Source organism: Podarcis muralis, chromosome 14, assembly GCF_964188315.1.
Source record: "Podarcis muralis chromosome 14, rPodMur119.hap1.1, whole genome shotgun sequence".
Taxonomy (NCBI): Eukaryota; Metazoa; Chordata; class Lepidosauria; order Squamata; family Lacertidae; genus Podarcis; species Podarcis muralis.
Window position 1 is genome coordinate 11,499,070 of NC_135668.1, and position 17,000 is coordinate 11,516,069.

Sequence of the window (17,000 nt, forward strand, 5' to 3'; positions counted from 1 at the left end):
ATTCTACAATTGAAAGTTCTGGTTTTGACTATAAAGTGCCTTAAACAGCTCAGGACCGCAATACCTCAAGGAACACCTCTTTCCATATGAACCTACCCTCCTTCGTGTGCCTCCTGCTCAAGAGGTTCAGAGGGTGGCAACAAGAGAACGGGGCCTTCTCTGCAGTGGCTCCCCATCTGTGGAATGCTCTCCCCAGGGAGGTTTGCCTGGCACCTTCATTATATACCTTTAGGCGCCAAGCAAAAACGTTCCTTTTTAACCAGTCTTTTGGTAGACCTGATGAACATCCCATACCTGGGACGCGGGTGGCGCTGTGGGTAAAACCTCAGTGCCTAGGACTTGCCGATCGAAAGGTCGGCGGTTCGAATCCCTGCGGCGGGGTGCGCTCCCGCCGTTCGGTCCCAGCGCCTGCCAACCTAGCAGTTCGAAAGCACCTCCAGGTGCAAGTAGATAAATAGGGACCGCTTACTAGCGGGAAGGTAAACGGCGTTTCCGTGTGCGGCTCTGGCGAGCCAGAGCAGCGATGTCACGCTGGCCACATGAACCGGAAGTGTCTCCGGACAGCGCTGGCTCCCGGCCTCTAGAGTGAGATGAGCGCACAACCCTAGAGTCTGGCAAGACTGGCCCGTACGGGCAGGGGTACCTTTACCTTTTATTATTGGGTTATTGCTTTTATTTTTATTTTATATACTGTGATTTTTTTTTTATGTGAACCGCCCTGAGACCTCATATATTCCATATTAAACACCTGGGGGCAACTGTTGCTATTACGCCTTACAAAGTCTCACGCTACCACGACGACAAAGACTGTAGGGCATTCCGTGAAATAAAAGGAATTTATTTAACTTACAAAGGTAAAACTAACAAAGGACATTTGCTTTCTTTTCATATATATATATATATATATATATACTTTGCAGCTTGCACTTAAAATTGCCTTTAGACAAAGGTGCATTTTACTCCATCTCATTCATATATATATATTTCTCATATATATATATATATATTTCTGATTTAGAATACAGCACAGACACATAAATTCTCACTGGAGGGGGAAAAAATACAATTTGTTAAACATTTAAATACACAGACATCAGCTCCGTTATATCTTGGTAAAGAACGTGTCTTCCTGTTTTACAACAGAGAAAAATACATCTAAGTATGACAAACAATAGCTGGTATATTACAAGCAAACAATATTGACCTCTGCATAGTTTATACAATATGCCGTGGAAACAGTTCAAGATTACCAATTTTGTCAACTATTTACTAGCTGGCCACATGTAAGCCTGACATTCATCTGAAATGTGGCATGGGTCTATATCAGTAGTTTCTTCTACAGCTTTGCTTTAAGAAAGATCAATCTGTATGGTTTTTTTCCCCTTCCTTCTTTTGCTTTTTTTTTTTTTGCCCTACGTAAAAATAAAACTCAGATCTCAAAAGGATGACTAGAAAGAGGTTTCCTGTTCACAACAAACACTTAGTGCTCACAAATTACATTCCTAACACAAAAGGCAGGACTCAAAATAATGGCAGGGGGGAGGAGTAAGGTGGAATCTGATATTAGGAAAATCACGGCGCCTCGGATGAAAACAGAGACCTGTGTTGCATTCTCTCCCACCCTCAGCTCTCAGTAGTGACTTGAACTGATGTCATAATGTGGCTTGGTTTCCTGCCCTGTCCGGCCAGTGGATTGGAATGTGGAGAAAGAAATGCAACAAATCGTATCGGGACAGTGGTCAGCTGTACCAAACGTTAGGAAAGGGAAAGGGGGAGAATGCCACAGGGCCTCCGTTTCGGTGGGCGGCCTGGTTCGTTTCAAAACGGCTTCAGCACAAACAGACAGAAAATCAAAAGTGGCATACGATTCCAAGGAAAATCCCACAGGTTCCGAGAAATGTTATTCTGTGCAAAATTACAGTACTCCAACGGTGCATTAATGCTATTTCTGGGAGGGGAAAACATAATAGGGGAGTCTCAGCATCAAAGAATATACACATCAGCCCACAGTACATTCCCCATTGCACACAGCTTCACGGATTGTGTGGTAGTCACATTTTCATAGTGGCATGACCCAAAATAATAATAATAATAATAATAAATAACGACGACATCAACAATGTAAAATCACGCTCACTTCGAATACCCTTCATTATAGCAAATCATTTTCAAAATTGGAGGGAGGGGGGCGGTTTGCAGACATGCTTCAACTTAGCGGCAGCGATTTGGAAGAGAATATCCTGAAAAGTACATCAAAAATAGCTTATTTTTAGGGATTTTGCTGCAACTGCAGGAGAATAAGCATCTTTTTGCTTACTTTAAGTAAACAATCTCATGGGTCACAGAGCACAAGCCCATCGGTCACTGTGCAAGGGACGTCGACACCCGTACAGTGCATGCATTCCCAGCCCATCAATTCATAAACGCAGTGCTTTAAACGAGAAAAAAATAAAATAAAGATGTGGGGGGGGGGGTGTCGAAACACCGCTCTTCCTCTTAACTCAACTATATAGCAACTAAAGGCTGCAATAATTAACTCTCGATTATGCAGCGTGGCGACACCCCTTCTTAAACGCTCGCTACGCCACGGTACCGGTTCCAGCCACGTTTCTCGGACAGGGAATGGCGGCGGCAGCAAAGTCTACAGAATGTCGCAGAGGCCCGACGGGATGCTGAAAGCGTTAGGTAGAACTCGCATCTTCAGGGTACCATCCGCTCCACAGGAGAAGATGCGGTTGCCTTGTGCCATCTCAATCTGCATGACTCCGGTGCTGAGGTTTCGGAAGATGGACTGCTTGGCGTGTTCGTGCTTAAACGAGTGGATCAGACCATAGCCTGTCAGCCTCCACACCTGCAGGAAGAGAGGGCGGACAAGGACCTTGTCAGTCAATTTTGGGGACCCGGGTGATCTCATTTTTCTCCTTTAGTGGAAGGAAGGGACAACAGCTCAGTGGTAGAGCTCGTGTTTCGTATGCAGGTGTTCCTAGGTTCAATTCATGCCATTTCCAGTTAGTAAATACCAGGTAACAGGTGATGGTAAAGGTGTCTCTCCCGGAGACCTTGGAAAGGTAAAGGTCCCCTAGACGGTTAAGTCCAGTCAAAGGTGACTATGGGATTGCGGCGCTCATCTTGCTTTCAGGCCGAGGGAGCCGGCGTTTGTCCGCAGACAGCTTTTGGGTCATGCGGCCAGCATGACTAAACTTCGTATGGTGCAATGGGACACTGTGACGGAAACCAGAGTGCATGGAAACGTTGTTTACCTTCCCGCCACAGCGCTACCTATTTATCTACTTGCACTGGTGTGCTTTCGAAATGCTAGGTTGGCAGGAGTTGGGACAGAGAAATGGGAGCTCACCCCGTTGCATGGATTCGAACCACCGACCTTCTGACTGGCAAGCCCAAGAGGCTCAGTGATTTAGACCACAGCTGCTAGGTAAGAGAGACAATATTGGGCCTGGGTGTACAAATGGTCTAGACCTGCTTTAAGCCAGTTTCCTAGGCTCCAATCCTAGGACTAGATCCTCAGAAGGTCCCTATCCTAGGACTGAATCCATATAATGTGGGGCAAGACCCCCGGGAGAGGGGCATGCTTAAGCACACATAAACGCTGGGTCTTAGACAGCACATAAACAGAGCACAGCCATCGTGGCTGGTAGGCACAGACAGGCTTAGCTTCCATGAATCTACCTAATCCTCTTTCTTTTTTAATTTTCTTTATACTTTTCAGGTCTATACATTTCACTAATTTTACAATCATTTTAACCTTTCAAAACTTGATTTCCTTTCCCCGTCTTTCGGCGGTTCTTTAAATTTACTTTTAATATCTTCCGCCTATCCAAATTAACTAAATTTGCTCATTTATTCATCTACTTTAAATATATACTCTCGTAAAACTGCAGGTTATGACAATAATCCTGCCAATGTTTTTATCCGTCTACAATTTATATGTAAATATTCAATGAACCATTTCCATTCTTTTATTAAAAAAGTTTGTTTATCTTGATTTCTTATTCTTCTGGCAAGTTACCTGCCTAATCCTCTTTCAAAGCCTCTGAGTTGGTGGCCAGCCCTGCTTCCTGTGGCAGTGAGTTCCATAGTTTTAACTATGCACTGCATGAAGAAGTACCGTATTTTTCACTCCATAAGATGCACTTTTTTCCTCCTAAAAAGTAAGGGGAAATGTCTGTGTGTCATATGGAGCGAATGTGTGGTCGATCGCTGGCTCCCTTTCCGGCCCCGCCCCCTTGCCCAGGCCTCCATTGTTGAATGTTCTGCAAGGTGGCTGTTTGTTCCCCCAGCGACATGTGACTGGCTGATGAGGTTATCTGTCTGGAAACTGCAGAAACGGCTCCCTTTCCTTTCCTAAAGAAGCTGCAGAACTGTGAGTTGAACCCCATAAAAACAGGATTTCCCCCCCTTTGCAACGTAAGCTCAACAACTTTGAGCTGATACTCAAAAAAGGGGCTTTTCTCCTTTACAAAAGAAGTTGCACTAGCGTGAGCTGATCCCCCCAAAAACGGGGCTTTCCCCCTTTCCTCCTCTAAAAACTAGGTGTGTCTTATGGTCGGGCGCGTCTTATGGAGCGAAAAATACGGTACTTTCTTTTGTCTGCCCAGAGTATTCATAGAATCGTAGGGTTGGAAAGGGACTCCAAGGGTCCTCTAGTCCAACCTCCTGCAATGCAGGAATCTTTTTGCCTAGTGTGGGGCTCAAACGCACGACCCTGAGATTACGAGTCTCATGCTCTACCGACAGAGCTATCCGGGTGAAGGTGGTGGATGGAAGTCACTGCATGCACCTCAATTTTGAGGAGCGGAGCAGTCAGCCCTGCAGAGTGGGGCAACACCTGCACCATTTTTCTACGCAGTGCACACAAAACGTATTTTGCCAGCCTGTATCAGAGGTCACAGAGCACAAGTCCGCCCGAACTTCCGCTTACCTTCACATTGCCTTCTGCGGAGCCCGTGCAAAAGCACTCTTCGGAAGAGTCCAGGGCGAGCGCTTTGATCGAAGAGTCGTGGGCTTGGAAGGTGTGCAGGGCCTGCCTCTGCCGGATGTCGAAGATGGAGATGTGCCCTTTCCTGCCTCCCGAAATCAGCAGCTGGTGCTTGGGTGCGTACTGTAGCACGGTGGCACCGTGATCGTGACAAGTGAAGGCTGAGTGAGGAAACAAACGACCAAGCAAGCTTTTAGTACAGTGCTACCTCGGTTTTTGAACAGCTTGGCTCCTGAACAACTTGGAACCCGAATGCTGCAAACCCAGAAGTAGGTGTTCCAGTTTTCGAATTTTGTTCCGGAAGCCGAACGTGCTCCTGAGTGTCCGTTTTTACTGTTTTGCAGCAAATTTGAATCCCCCGCACAGTAATTCAGGCTTTTTTGCTCCTGTTTTACCCTTAAGCAGCAAATTTATCCCCCCATCATAATTAAGGCTTTTTTTGTGCTTTTTTTTTTTACAACAACAGTAGTAGTAGTAGTAGTAGTAGCAGTAGTAGTAGTAGTAATAATAATATAAAAGGTTCATCCTCCCTATTCACTGGCCATGTTGGCTGGCACCCATGGGCATCAGTGTCTAAAACCAGCAATTTGTATCTGAGTTGACAGTACCTCAGTGGTGGCAGGCATCTGTGAGGTTAGTGGGGCAGAAGGCAGTGAACCCAAACGGTAGGTGGAGCCAGAACCAATGTCAAGCACAGCTGCCCTGTGATTGGCTGTAGGTATGACAGCTGGCAAGCGGTGGCTGGTAGAGGGCAGGCTGCGATTGGTGGGGCAGTGCCCCATTTGCCTTAATGGACCAGCCTCCACTGCTGTACCTGGCATGACTGCCAGCGGCAAACATCTGGGCACCTCCAACAAAAATATGAGCTTGTGGAGCACATGATCACTAGCAAAAGGGCAGTACACACCACCATCCGCAGGACTAAGCAAGACTCCTAAGCACAACTTCCAGGAATACAGGAAGGCATCTCAAATCACTTGCACATCACAGAGTTAATACAAAGATGTATTGCAATAAACCTACCATGTATGAGGCTGTTGGATGGTGACACTAAGGTGTCCCACAAACACACATTTCTGGGAAGAAGAAAAGACACGCAAAAATAAAATTAGTATTGCTTATTCTCCAAGTGTACCAATCACTCCTTCCTCCCATTTTTTTGCCCTCTGGACAGACCTGTTGTCACTGGACTGCCCAGAGGTGGCTACTAGACTCGAAGAGGTAATGAATGCAAAGTCACTTGTGGTTTTGCTGTGGCACTGCCAGCTCTGAAAAAGAAGAGACACAGAAATGCTATTAGCCGAGAGGTACAAAAGGGCTCACGCCAACTTCAGAGGGTTCTGCGACATCATCATCACAAGCAAAACAGTCGGGAACACAAATGTTATAGCTACAGATGAACAGCGTAATGGCAGCTTGAAAACGAACAGGAAATGGAACTAAGCAAGCAATCAACCCTCTCATTTATAACTGCCATTTCTCTTTCTGCAATTGCTGAGAAGATAAACAATAATGAAAAATGTGAAAGTCTTAAAGGACATTGCACTCATAAATTAAGGGTTTCCTGTGCCTTGCAAAGTTCAAAAACCAAACCATGGTTAACCATCTAGTGCAGGCAGGGCCATAACCCAAGAAACATGGGTTTGCTTGTTTGCTTGAAACGCTTTGAAAACCACCGTTCATCGTGATGGATTCTAGGGCGATGTACAGCAATATAAATAGAACAGAATAAAACATCACAATTGGCATCCTTCCTTAAGAGAGTAAAATGAAGGGGCAACAGAACACTTAAACTATAAAACATACGAAGCCAGGAGGCACCATAAGACAAATATAAACGCCTGGGCGAAGACGAATGTCTTGCTCTGATACTGCAAATGCTGGTTCCTTGGGAGGGTGTTCCAAAGAGCACTCCCCCCAAAAGGCTTCCCCCTTTCTCTTGGCATAACCACACAGTTGCTCTATGTTTATTTTTATTTAAGCATTTCTTTAAGGAGCTCAAGGTGTACAGAGTTCCATGTCCCCATTTTATCCTCACATCAACAACCCTGTCGGGCAAGTTAGGCTGAGAGTGAGTGTGTGGCTAGCCCAAGGTCACCCAGTGATCGGGTGGGGATTTGAACCCTGGTCCTTCGGGCGTTATTCCAACACTCCAACCATCACACCACTCTGGCTGTATGTGTTGATTGCAAAGGGATAGTAGATTATTTACACTCTGCATCCCAAGCTATTATCGTATTTTTCGCCCCATAGGACGCAACTAGTTTTTTTGGGGGGGAAATAAAGAAAAAAATATATTTCCCCCCCAGGCATGGGGCTGGCGTGGGGGAAGCCCGAGCTTCCCCCGACCCCAGCCCCCAGAACAGCCTGCTATCCGCAAGCCTAGGTAGCCGCGCCGGTCTCCCCAGGCTTGCGGAGAGCTGCGCGAAGCCCGGGAATGCAGGCAGCTCTGCGCAACCCTTGGGAGCCCGCCGCACCTTCGCACCGGGCTCCCTAGGGTTGCGCAGAGCTGCCTGAAGCCTGGAGAGCGAGAGGGGTCGGTGTGCACCGACCCCTCTCGCTCTCCAGGCTTCAGCAAAAGCCTGCATTCGCCCAATAGGATGCACACACATTTCCCCTTCATTTTTGGAGGGGGAAAAGTGCGTCCTATAGGGCGAAAAATACGGTAGTTGCCTCCCCACACCCACAACTGAGAACAATCTTTAATCACAGAATGATAAATCTCCCTCTGCTTTTTGCCTGACTTCCCTTGGGAAGAAATATATATGCATTTTTATTATTACAGTCACAGACCAGTTCCAGCTCACTTACAATATGAGGAAAATCATAAAACACAGCAGGAATACATTGAATTGCAGTTGGGTATAACAGAGACAATTCAGATACAGCGGCAGTTAACAATATATATTAAATCTTGATCACTAAAATATAACCTAAAATTGTCATTTAAAAGCTTGATCATTTTGGTAGTAAAGCTTGTTCCCTAAGTTTTATGGCAGTCGCACAGAATTTGGCCACCCTTAGCGTGATCTCTAGATCCTTGTCCTCTAGAAGAAATATATATACTTATCTGAATAAGTGTGCATGCACGCAATAGCTTATACCCAGAACAAACTTAGTTGGTCTCTAAGGTGCTACTGGACATTTTATACATAATTTTTATATATTTCGACTGCATCAGACCAACATGGCTACCTACCTGAATCTATTCCCTTAGGAAGGTCCATGTCACCTCCTGGGAATCAGAGTTCAAAAATCAAGTTCAAATCTGCATGCATTTAACACTGCCCTTTACAGAGGCTGCTCTCCAGGTGCTGCAGAACTTGCAACTTGCATCAGCCCCAGACGATGGTCAGGAATGAGGAAGGTTGAAATCCAAGGCATTTGGAGGCCACTAGGTTGGGGATGTGGATGGCGCTGTGGGTAAAAGCCTCAGCGCCTAGGGCTTGCCGATCGAAAGGTCGGCGGTTCGAATCCCCGCGGCGGGATGCGCTCCCGTCGTTCGGTCCCAGTGCCTGCCAACCTAGCAGTTCGAAAGCACTCCCGGGTGCAAGTAGATAAATAGGGACCACTTACTAGCGGGAAGGTAAACGGCGTTTCCGTGTGTGGCTCTGGCTCGCCAGAGCAGCGATGTCACGCTGGCCACGTGACCCGGAAGTGTCTGCGGACAGTGCTGGCCCCCGGCCTCTTGAGTGAGATGGGTGCACAACCCTAGAGTCTGTCAAGACTGGCCCGTACGGGCAGGGGTACCTTTACCTTAGGTTGGGGAAGACTGCTGACGGTACACCGAAGAGCCAATTGGAAACTTGCAACCAAATTGACTCCTTGGATTCCCTACTTTGAGTTTTCCTAAAACTTGGGGAGTGGGACCAGAAACGAGGTGACTCAAAATAAAAACTTGGCTTGATTTACTTACCAGATAAGGTTTAGGATTAGTTGCAGTTTGGTTTACTTGCCAGATACTTAAGAATCCCTCTCCATCAGCCACACCACACTGCAAGAGACAGACGCCACTCATTTCATAACAGAATTCATGACTTTTATGAAAACGTGTCAAGAGCAGCTATTTTTCATTAACCAGGGCCTATATTGCTACTGTTATTCCAGGCTACTGTCATGGAGTGGTTGGACGCAGAGGAATGGTGGGAGGAACCAGTTGGGGAACTACCAAGAGACTGGGGAGTGGTGGTAGGACAGCAGTGAGTGGTCAGAGGGAGAAGACTGGGAGGAGGTGGTGCTGGAAGCTGAAGGGGAAGAGGGCTTAGTGAGCAGGGAGAGTCTGTGGCAGAGAGAAGTTCAGAATCAGAGGCGGAAGTGGAAGCAGGAGAGGAGGGAGGCCAACAGGCAGAGATGATTCAGATTGGTGAAGTGTCACAGGTGTCTCCCTGTCCTACTGCGACAAGCCCCCCTCCCCACTTGTCTCCCAGAATCAGAAGAGGCAAAAAAAGGGCAGAGGAGAGGTTGGCTTCGGGCAGATGCAGTCTCTGATTGTTTGGGGGAATCCCTGGAAAGGAGGGGCTTTAGGCAGATGTGGGGAGGCAGGGGCCTTCAGTTTCAGCAACTGATACATGGGGCAAGACCTACCGGGGGTGAACTGCTGTGCTCATGACACTCTGCCAGTCTGTGCAGATCATATTTTTGCTAATAAAGAGTTAACCCCAACTTGCACAGTGTGATTCACTGCTGGCTCGCTCCGGACAGCTATGCACTTAACGTTTGCTTAAATTTCAGCGGCAACTTTTTGCAGCTTTTAGATGGGATAGTTTATTAGAGACCAGGAACCATCACTCTAAGCCAGAAATGGGGACACTTGTGACCCTTCAGGTGTTGTTGAGACTACAACTCCCAGCATCCAATGACATTTGGATGGCCACAGATGCCTCATCCCTAGATGGGCATACAGTCTGAGGTTGCAGAAGGCAGCTCCCTATTTCCCTTTGATCACAGCTCTGTGGTCAGCACAATTTTGTGTTCGTTCTCTTTTTTAGAAAATGCTTGTGACCAAAGTTTTGCAATGGACTTTTCAGTAATGCTCATTAACAAACTCTTAACACAGCTTGTTGCTGTATTTATGCTTCTTCCATTCAACATCTTTTACCTCTACTGGTGCGACTGGTCCTATTCTAATGACTGCAGAATGCTGCCCTTTAAGGAAAGGATCTGCAGAACAATAAACAATCCAGTCCTACTAAGCACTAAGCCCCATGAAGTTCAATGGGCTTTCATCCCAGGTAAGCAGGCCAGAGGAAGCCTGAGTGCTGATTCAGAAGTACAAATGGGACCACTCACCTTATTGCCCTGAGAATTAAAATACAATCTAGTAACTCGTGCATTGCCTGCTTGTCGGAAGCACACCAATTGTTGTGGCCTTGTCCATTCAAACATCCGGACGCTACCATCCTGGGCTCCTGTAAGGTCTGAGAAACATACCCACAAGAGACCAAGTTAACACTTCACTAAACGAAAGAAGAAAATGCGCTAGATCGCAATTACTATACCCCTACTTCCTCCTCCTATGAAATACAGTGGTGCCTCGCAAGACGAAATTAATCCGTTCCGTGAGTCTCTTCGTCTTGCGGTTTTTTCGTCTTGCAAAGCACGGCTATTAGCGGCTTAGCGGCTATTAACGGCTTAGCGGCTTTAAGAAAAAGGAAACAAACTCGCAAGAACTCGCAAGACGTTTTCGTCTTGCGAAGCAAGCCCATAGGGAAATTCGTCTTGCGGAACGACTCAAAAAACGGAAAACCCTTTCGTCTAGCGAGTTTTTCGTCTTGCGAGGCATTCATCTTGCGGGGCACCACTGTATGCTCCAACTACTTTCTCCCTGTTTCCTAACTTTTTATCCCTAATCTTTAATCTGCTAAAAAAAAGAAAATCAGCAGGAAAATTCATATGCATTTCTGCACATATTTCTCCTAACAAATGGGGTTTTTGGTAAACAAATCTGCCCAATATGCATGGTTTTGAAAGCGATTTCCCCCAAAATACAAAAATACTGTATCTTACTTTCGATGATATACACATTTTTGTGTGTACTTTGCCCCCCACATGCGCAACTTTTGTATTCCTTTTTTGGTTGGAGAACTGCGCAGCAAGACTCAGAGAAGGAAATCAAAAGATGGCTGCATCTCAGTTTGTGTACTGGGCCAGGAGGATCTGCAGATTAGTTAGGCTCCCACGAAATTGCAAACATATTACATCCCCCCCCCCCCCGCACAGAACTGCTGCACAGAAATTACTCACAATACTGATGGACTGGATGGGAAGTCATCCTCTTAACGTTATTCAAATTCCGCTTGATGAGCTTCATGCAAAAGAAATTGAAATCATAATCAATCCACTTTTTCTACAAGTCTGGACAATAAAACATGCTCAAGAGTAAGAGATTACAGTGGCACCTGAGGTTACATACACTTTAGGTTACATATGCTTCAGGTTACAGACTCCACTAACCCAGAAATAGTACCTTGGGTTAAGAACTTTGCTTCAGGATGAGAACAGAAATTGTGCTCCGGCGGCGCGGCGGCAGCAGGAGGCCCCATTAGCTAAAGTGGTGCTTCAGGTTAAGAAGAGTTTCAGGTTAAGAACGGACCTCCGGAACAAATTAAGTACTTAACCCGAGGTACCACTGTATGTGGGTTCTGGCGTTTTTTCCTATTCAGATGTCCTAACCCTCCCTGCACTAATCTGGAAGTATCTCTCAGTGAACTTGGTGCAATTTATATCTGAGTGGATCAGAGCAAAATCTCACATTTCAGCTCAGAGGCTGTATGTCTCTGCATGTTATGGCTGCAGGTTCAAAACTATCATAAGTGTCAGCTATCGCCATGTAGTCATCCCTTTATGCATGAGAGCTTATCATGTGGATCAAGCTGTTTCATTTGTGCCACCTCAGAAATGTAAAAAGAAAGAAGGTTCTTTTTATCATAAGTGGTGGTCTTGTGGTAAGGTTAAAGCTTACCGGGAAATGATATATAATGAATTGAAAAGGATGTTCAAAATAACCTTTGTAAAAACAACAACCCAGAAGTTGTTGGGTTTTTTTGGGGGGTGGGGTGGGGGATTATAGGGACAGAACTACCTAAACTGTATAGAAACTTATTCATGTATGCGACTACAGCAGCAAGACTGCTACTCGCCCCAAAGTGGAAAGAAGCAGAAGTCCCAGCAGAGGAAGAATGGATACAAAAACTTATGGAATATGCAGAAATGGCAAAACTTACTGGAAGACTAAAAAATCAAGATAACAAACGTTTTATAAAATAATGGAAATGGTATATTGAATATTTACAGATAAATTGCAAACAGATAAAAACATCGGCAGGATTATTGTAATAACCTGCAGCTTCATAAGAGTGTGTGTGTGTATATATATATATATATATATGCTTTCGTAGATTTTCACGGGTACAGGAATGCAGGTTTTGGTGTCCTCGGGTATCTTCCCGTGTAAAAGTTGGGGTGTCTAGGCGACGTTTCGACGAGGTCTCACTCGTCATCTTCAGGCTGGTGCTTTCGGCTTCTTGTTACTGGAACAGAGCTATATATATATATATAGTAGCAAATTAAATGAATTTGGAGATGCAGAAGATATTAAAAAATAAATTTAAGGAACTGCAGAAAGAGGGGGAAGGAAGTCAAACTTGGAAGTGTTAAAATGATTGTAAAATAAATGAAATGTATACACCTGAAAAGTGTAAATAAAAACTTTAAAAACATTTGTGCCACCTCAGATCTTTTTGATATTTTTTTCTTGGGGGGGGGGGGGGAGATGTCTCTGTGTGTGTTGGGGGGGGGGGTGAAGCAAGCAGCTTGATCCATGAGCTGAGAAGCTGCACATGGCTATTTTGACAAAGGGAGCAATTTCAAAGCAGCCTTTGTGCCCTGGTTGTACAAAGCATGGTTTGTCAGCCCTAACCTCTCAGCAGCAAAGATAAAATAAAATTAAAAAAATGAACATGTTGGTCATTTTATCCTGAACACAGTGGTGCAGATCTCTCCCACCTCCAAACATTCTTGGCACATCCTGCTATGTGAAAGAAAATGCAAACTGCATTATGCATCCTGGAGTTAAACGGCATGTGGTTTTTCTATGATCAGGACATCCTTTGCGATGGGGTAAAACGTGCAATTAATTTGGCATGTGTTGCCATCTAGTGGCCATTGCACCATCTCATATCTTTTACAGAAATAAGGGGGAGGTGGGACAAAGGGCTGTATCCAAAGCTCTCTATCTGCTAGCACACCAGGAGACAGATAGAATAAGAGAATTGTACAGCTGGAAGGGACACCGAGGGCCATCTAGTCCAACCCCCTGCAATGCAGGAATCTCAGCTAATGAATCCATGACAGATGGCCATGACAAGCGAGTTTTAATTGTTGAGCAACAGAGAAATCCAGTGGAGAAACTTGGGCAACAGATTGCACTACAGTGGTGCCCCGCAAGACGAACACCTCGCAAGATGGAAAACCCGCTAAACGAAAGGGTTTTCCGTTTTGGAGGTGCTTCGCAAAACGAATTTCCCTATGGGCTTGCTTCGCAAGACGACAGCCCATAGGGAAATCTCCGGGACAGCGGGGAAGCGCAGCGCGTCTTCCCCACTGTCCTCGGACCTCCTCCGAAGCCGGGCGGCGGGGCGGAAACACCTCCCCCCGCTGCCCGGCTTCGGAACGATGCTCCGAAGCCGGGCGGCGGGGCCGTGAAGCCTGGGCGCGCTGATCTCAGCGCGCGCAGGCTTCGGCATGCTGGCAACTCTCCGCAAGCAGCGGGAGGCGCTCCCGCTGCTTGCGGAGAGGTCCGCGAAGCCTGTCCAGGACAGCTTTTGAAGGCGGGGGGGGGGGGAGCAAAGACTTTCGCCCCCCGCCCGCCTTCAGAAGAGGTCCAGGACCTCTTCTGAAGGCGGGCGGGGGGCGAAAATCTTTGCTCCCCCCCGCCTGCCTTCAAAAGCCGTCAGGGACAGCGGAGAAACGCGCTGCCTTTCTCCGCTCTCCCGGGAAGGCAGGCAGGGGGGAGCAAAGACTTTCGCCCCCCGCCCGCCTTCAGAAGAGGTCCAGGAACCAGGGAACCAGGCAGAGGGCCTTTTCGGTAGTGGCACCCACCCTGTGGAACGCCCTCAAAGAGATAAACAAATACAATGGTACCTCGGGTTAAGTACTTCATTCGTTCCAGAGGTCCGTTCTTAACCTGAAGCACCACTTTAGCTAATGGGGCCACTGCACCGCCGGAGCACGATTTCTGTTCTCATCCTGAAGCAAAGTTCTTAACCTGAAGCACTATTTCTGGGTTAGCGGAGTCTGTAACCTGAAGCGTATGTAACCTGAGGTACCACTGTACCTGACATTTAGAAGACATCTGAAGGCAGCCCTGTTATTATTATTATTATTATTATTACTATTAGCCACTGTGTGAACAGGATGCTGGACTAGACTGGCCACTGGTCTGACCCAGCAGCCTCTTCTCACGTTCTTAAAGTGGCTTTAACTTAGAGCTGGAATGAGTGCAACCCAGGCTTGTTTGAAAACCTGTGGTGTGGCGGATTAGAACAGCCACACGGAGACACAGTCACTTACCACGCCAGCTCCAGTACTTGTTTGCCCGCTGCCCAACCATGGCATAGATGAAGTTGACGAAGAGGAGACAGGCTGCATCTGAGCCACCGCAAAGGACGCCGTGCTCGACTGCGTGAGCGTCGTGGTGGAGCCGCGGAAGTCGAGGTCGTCCGAACTGAAAAGGTGAAAAACAGAGCATTAAGATCCAGTTACTTTGTCTTAAGAGAAAGTCGGTGCGACACTGGCTGCACCTAAGCTTTTCACAACGGATAATGCAGTATATGTCAGGGGACTGCCATCAAGAGAGGGGAGGGAGGCAGGAACATACAGGCAGCCTCCCCCTTTGCTGAGCAGCAGCACCTCGTCAGAGACTGGTGAAGGCGAAGCCTCAGGAGAAATGGAGGAAGAGAGGGGGGGGGGGCGGTGAAGCAAAGGCTCACACAGGCTGAGGTGAGCCACAACACCGCTCCCAGGGAAACAGAAAGGGAGACTGACATGCCGCTCCCGTCGCATAGTTTTTGCCAGGGAATTAAACATAAGGAAAAGAGGGGGGGGGGGGTTTGCCCTGGCTTTTGTGCTGGAGGAGAAACCAGAAGAAAACACTCTCGGAATCTGCTAATGATTGAGGCAGACATGGATTTTGGACTTCTGCACTGTACATAGTTTTGCACCAATAAAACCTGTAAAAGGCAGGTTGGAGTCCTGGCTGTTTACTTCGTGAGCATTCCTGACAGTATATCTGCAGGGCAATCCTACCATTTATTCAGTCGGGGTTGGGAGTGGGGAGATGCAGAGGCAGGACAACTGTCATGGGCACTGCCCTGATCGTTCGCTACAGGCAAGACAGTAGGTAGTGTTGGAAAGCTTCTTCCTTCTTCCTCCCATTATCAGTATGAAGTAATCTAGGAAGCTTACTTGTGTAATAGCACTGTGTTACCCACACTAACTGACAGCAGTTTTCCAGGGTTTCAGACAAGGAACATTTCCACCGCTAACTGGAGATGCTGGATATTGAACCTGAGACCTGAGTGTGCAGACACCGATCTGGAACCTCTCCTGATTCAGATCTTACAATGAAGTAGAGCTGTGTGCTATCAGTGTAAAGGGACCCTGACCATTAGGTCCAGTCACAGCCGACTCTGGGGTTGCGGCGCTCATCTCGCTTTACTGGCCGAGGGAGCCGGCGTACAGCTTCCAGATCATGTGGCCAGCATGACTAAGCCGCTTCTGGCGAGCCAGAGCAGCGCACGGAAACGTCGTTTACCTTCCCGCCAGAGCGGTACCTATTTGTCTACTTGCACTCTGACGTGCTTTCAAACTGCTAGGTTGGCAGGAGCAGGGACGGAGCAACGGGAGCTCACCCCGTCATGGGGATTTGAACCGCTGACCTTCTGATCGGCAAGTCCTAGGCTCTGTGGTTTAACCCACAGCGCCACCCGCGTCCCGTATGCCATCAGTGTACTTGGTGGCTGTTCCAAAACGCCTTATGACTGCTCCCAATGGTTTCATATAAATGTTAAATAGCACTAGGGAGAGGATAATAGGCTGAGGAATCCCATAGAACAAGTGCCAGGGGTCCGAGGAACACTCACCCAGGCTACTCTTTGGACACAGCCCTGGAGATATGGACAGAACCACCGTCATACAGTGCCTCTAGTACACATCCCATGTCATGTCCAATGGTCTCAAAAGCCACTGAGAAACCATGCAGAACTAACAGGGTTGTACTCCTCCTGTCCCTCTCCTGAGAAAGGTCATCTAACTGGGCAACCAAGGACAATTCGATTCCAAAATTGTGTTTGAACCCAATTTGTAGTGGATCTAGATAATCTGTCTCTTCCAGGAACACCTGCAGTTGCCTGTAACCAAATAAAATACTGGAGGATATAGGCAGGGTATGGAAGAAACACATTGTCTGTATGCCTGTCTGATCCTAACCCCCATTTTCGCTGGCCAGGTTTAATTCAAGTCCATTAAACCTCCTTTGGGGAAGCTTCTCAGGCAGGGTGGAAGGAGAAAGAACTTGCTCATGTGAAGACCACCTGGTGGAAACCCTTACACACATGGTTCTTAATTGTAAACTATATGCTGATCTCCGTCAGCAATTTCTAGATCAACTCTGTATACCCAAATGGAAACCAGAGTTGGAGGTCATACATTTTCTATTACTGGGGAATGATCAGGAGCTCACCAAGTTAGTGGCTAAATATCTCTATTTGGTTTTTTGTCATGAAATACACTGCAGATGCCTGACCTCCCTGGAGACCTAGAGATGCGACGATAGACTGCTCTGCCTCCTTTCTTTTAGCAAATGTTTTGTGCCACTGGGGGAGTGGTCATTCTGTATTGATTTGTTTTGGATGTTTGTATGTGATGCCAATAAAAGGTTTGATGATAATGATGATAAACTGCTTTTGATCAGAAAAATGAAAGATCAGGAGTAGCTGGGCCTATA

At 46.9% G+C, this 17,000-nt stretch overlaps 1 protein-coding gene across 4 annotated transcripts in view; it reads right to left on the minus strand.

Moving 5' to 3' along the window:
- Positions 1-901: 901 nt before the first annotated feature.
- Positions 902-17,000, minus strand: part of DMXL2 (Dmx like 2) — a 113,615-nt gene continuing 97,516 nt past the window's right edge. For all 4 annotated transcript variants that reach the window (XM_077918492.1, XM_077918491.1, XM_028705439.2 and 1 more), the window contains 8 exons: positions 14,567-14,720; positions 11,240-11,300; positions 10,286-10,413; positions 8,913-8,990; positions 6,173-6,264; positions 6,020-6,072; positions 4,940-5,157; positions 902-2,851 (listed from right to left, as the gene is read on the minus strand). In XM_077918492.1, coding sequence (XP_077774618.1) covers positions 2,642-2,851; positions 4,940-5,157; positions 6,020-6,072; positions 6,173-6,264; positions 8,913-8,990; positions 10,286-10,413; positions 11,240-11,300; positions 14,567-14,720 — 994 coding nt within the window. In that variant the 3' untranslated portion in view covers positions 902-2,641. The remainder of the gene's footprint in view (positions 2,852-4,939; positions 5,158-6,019; positions 6,073-6,172; positions 6,265-8,912; positions 8,991-10,285; positions 10,414-11,239; positions 11,301-14,566; positions 14,721-17,000) is intronic.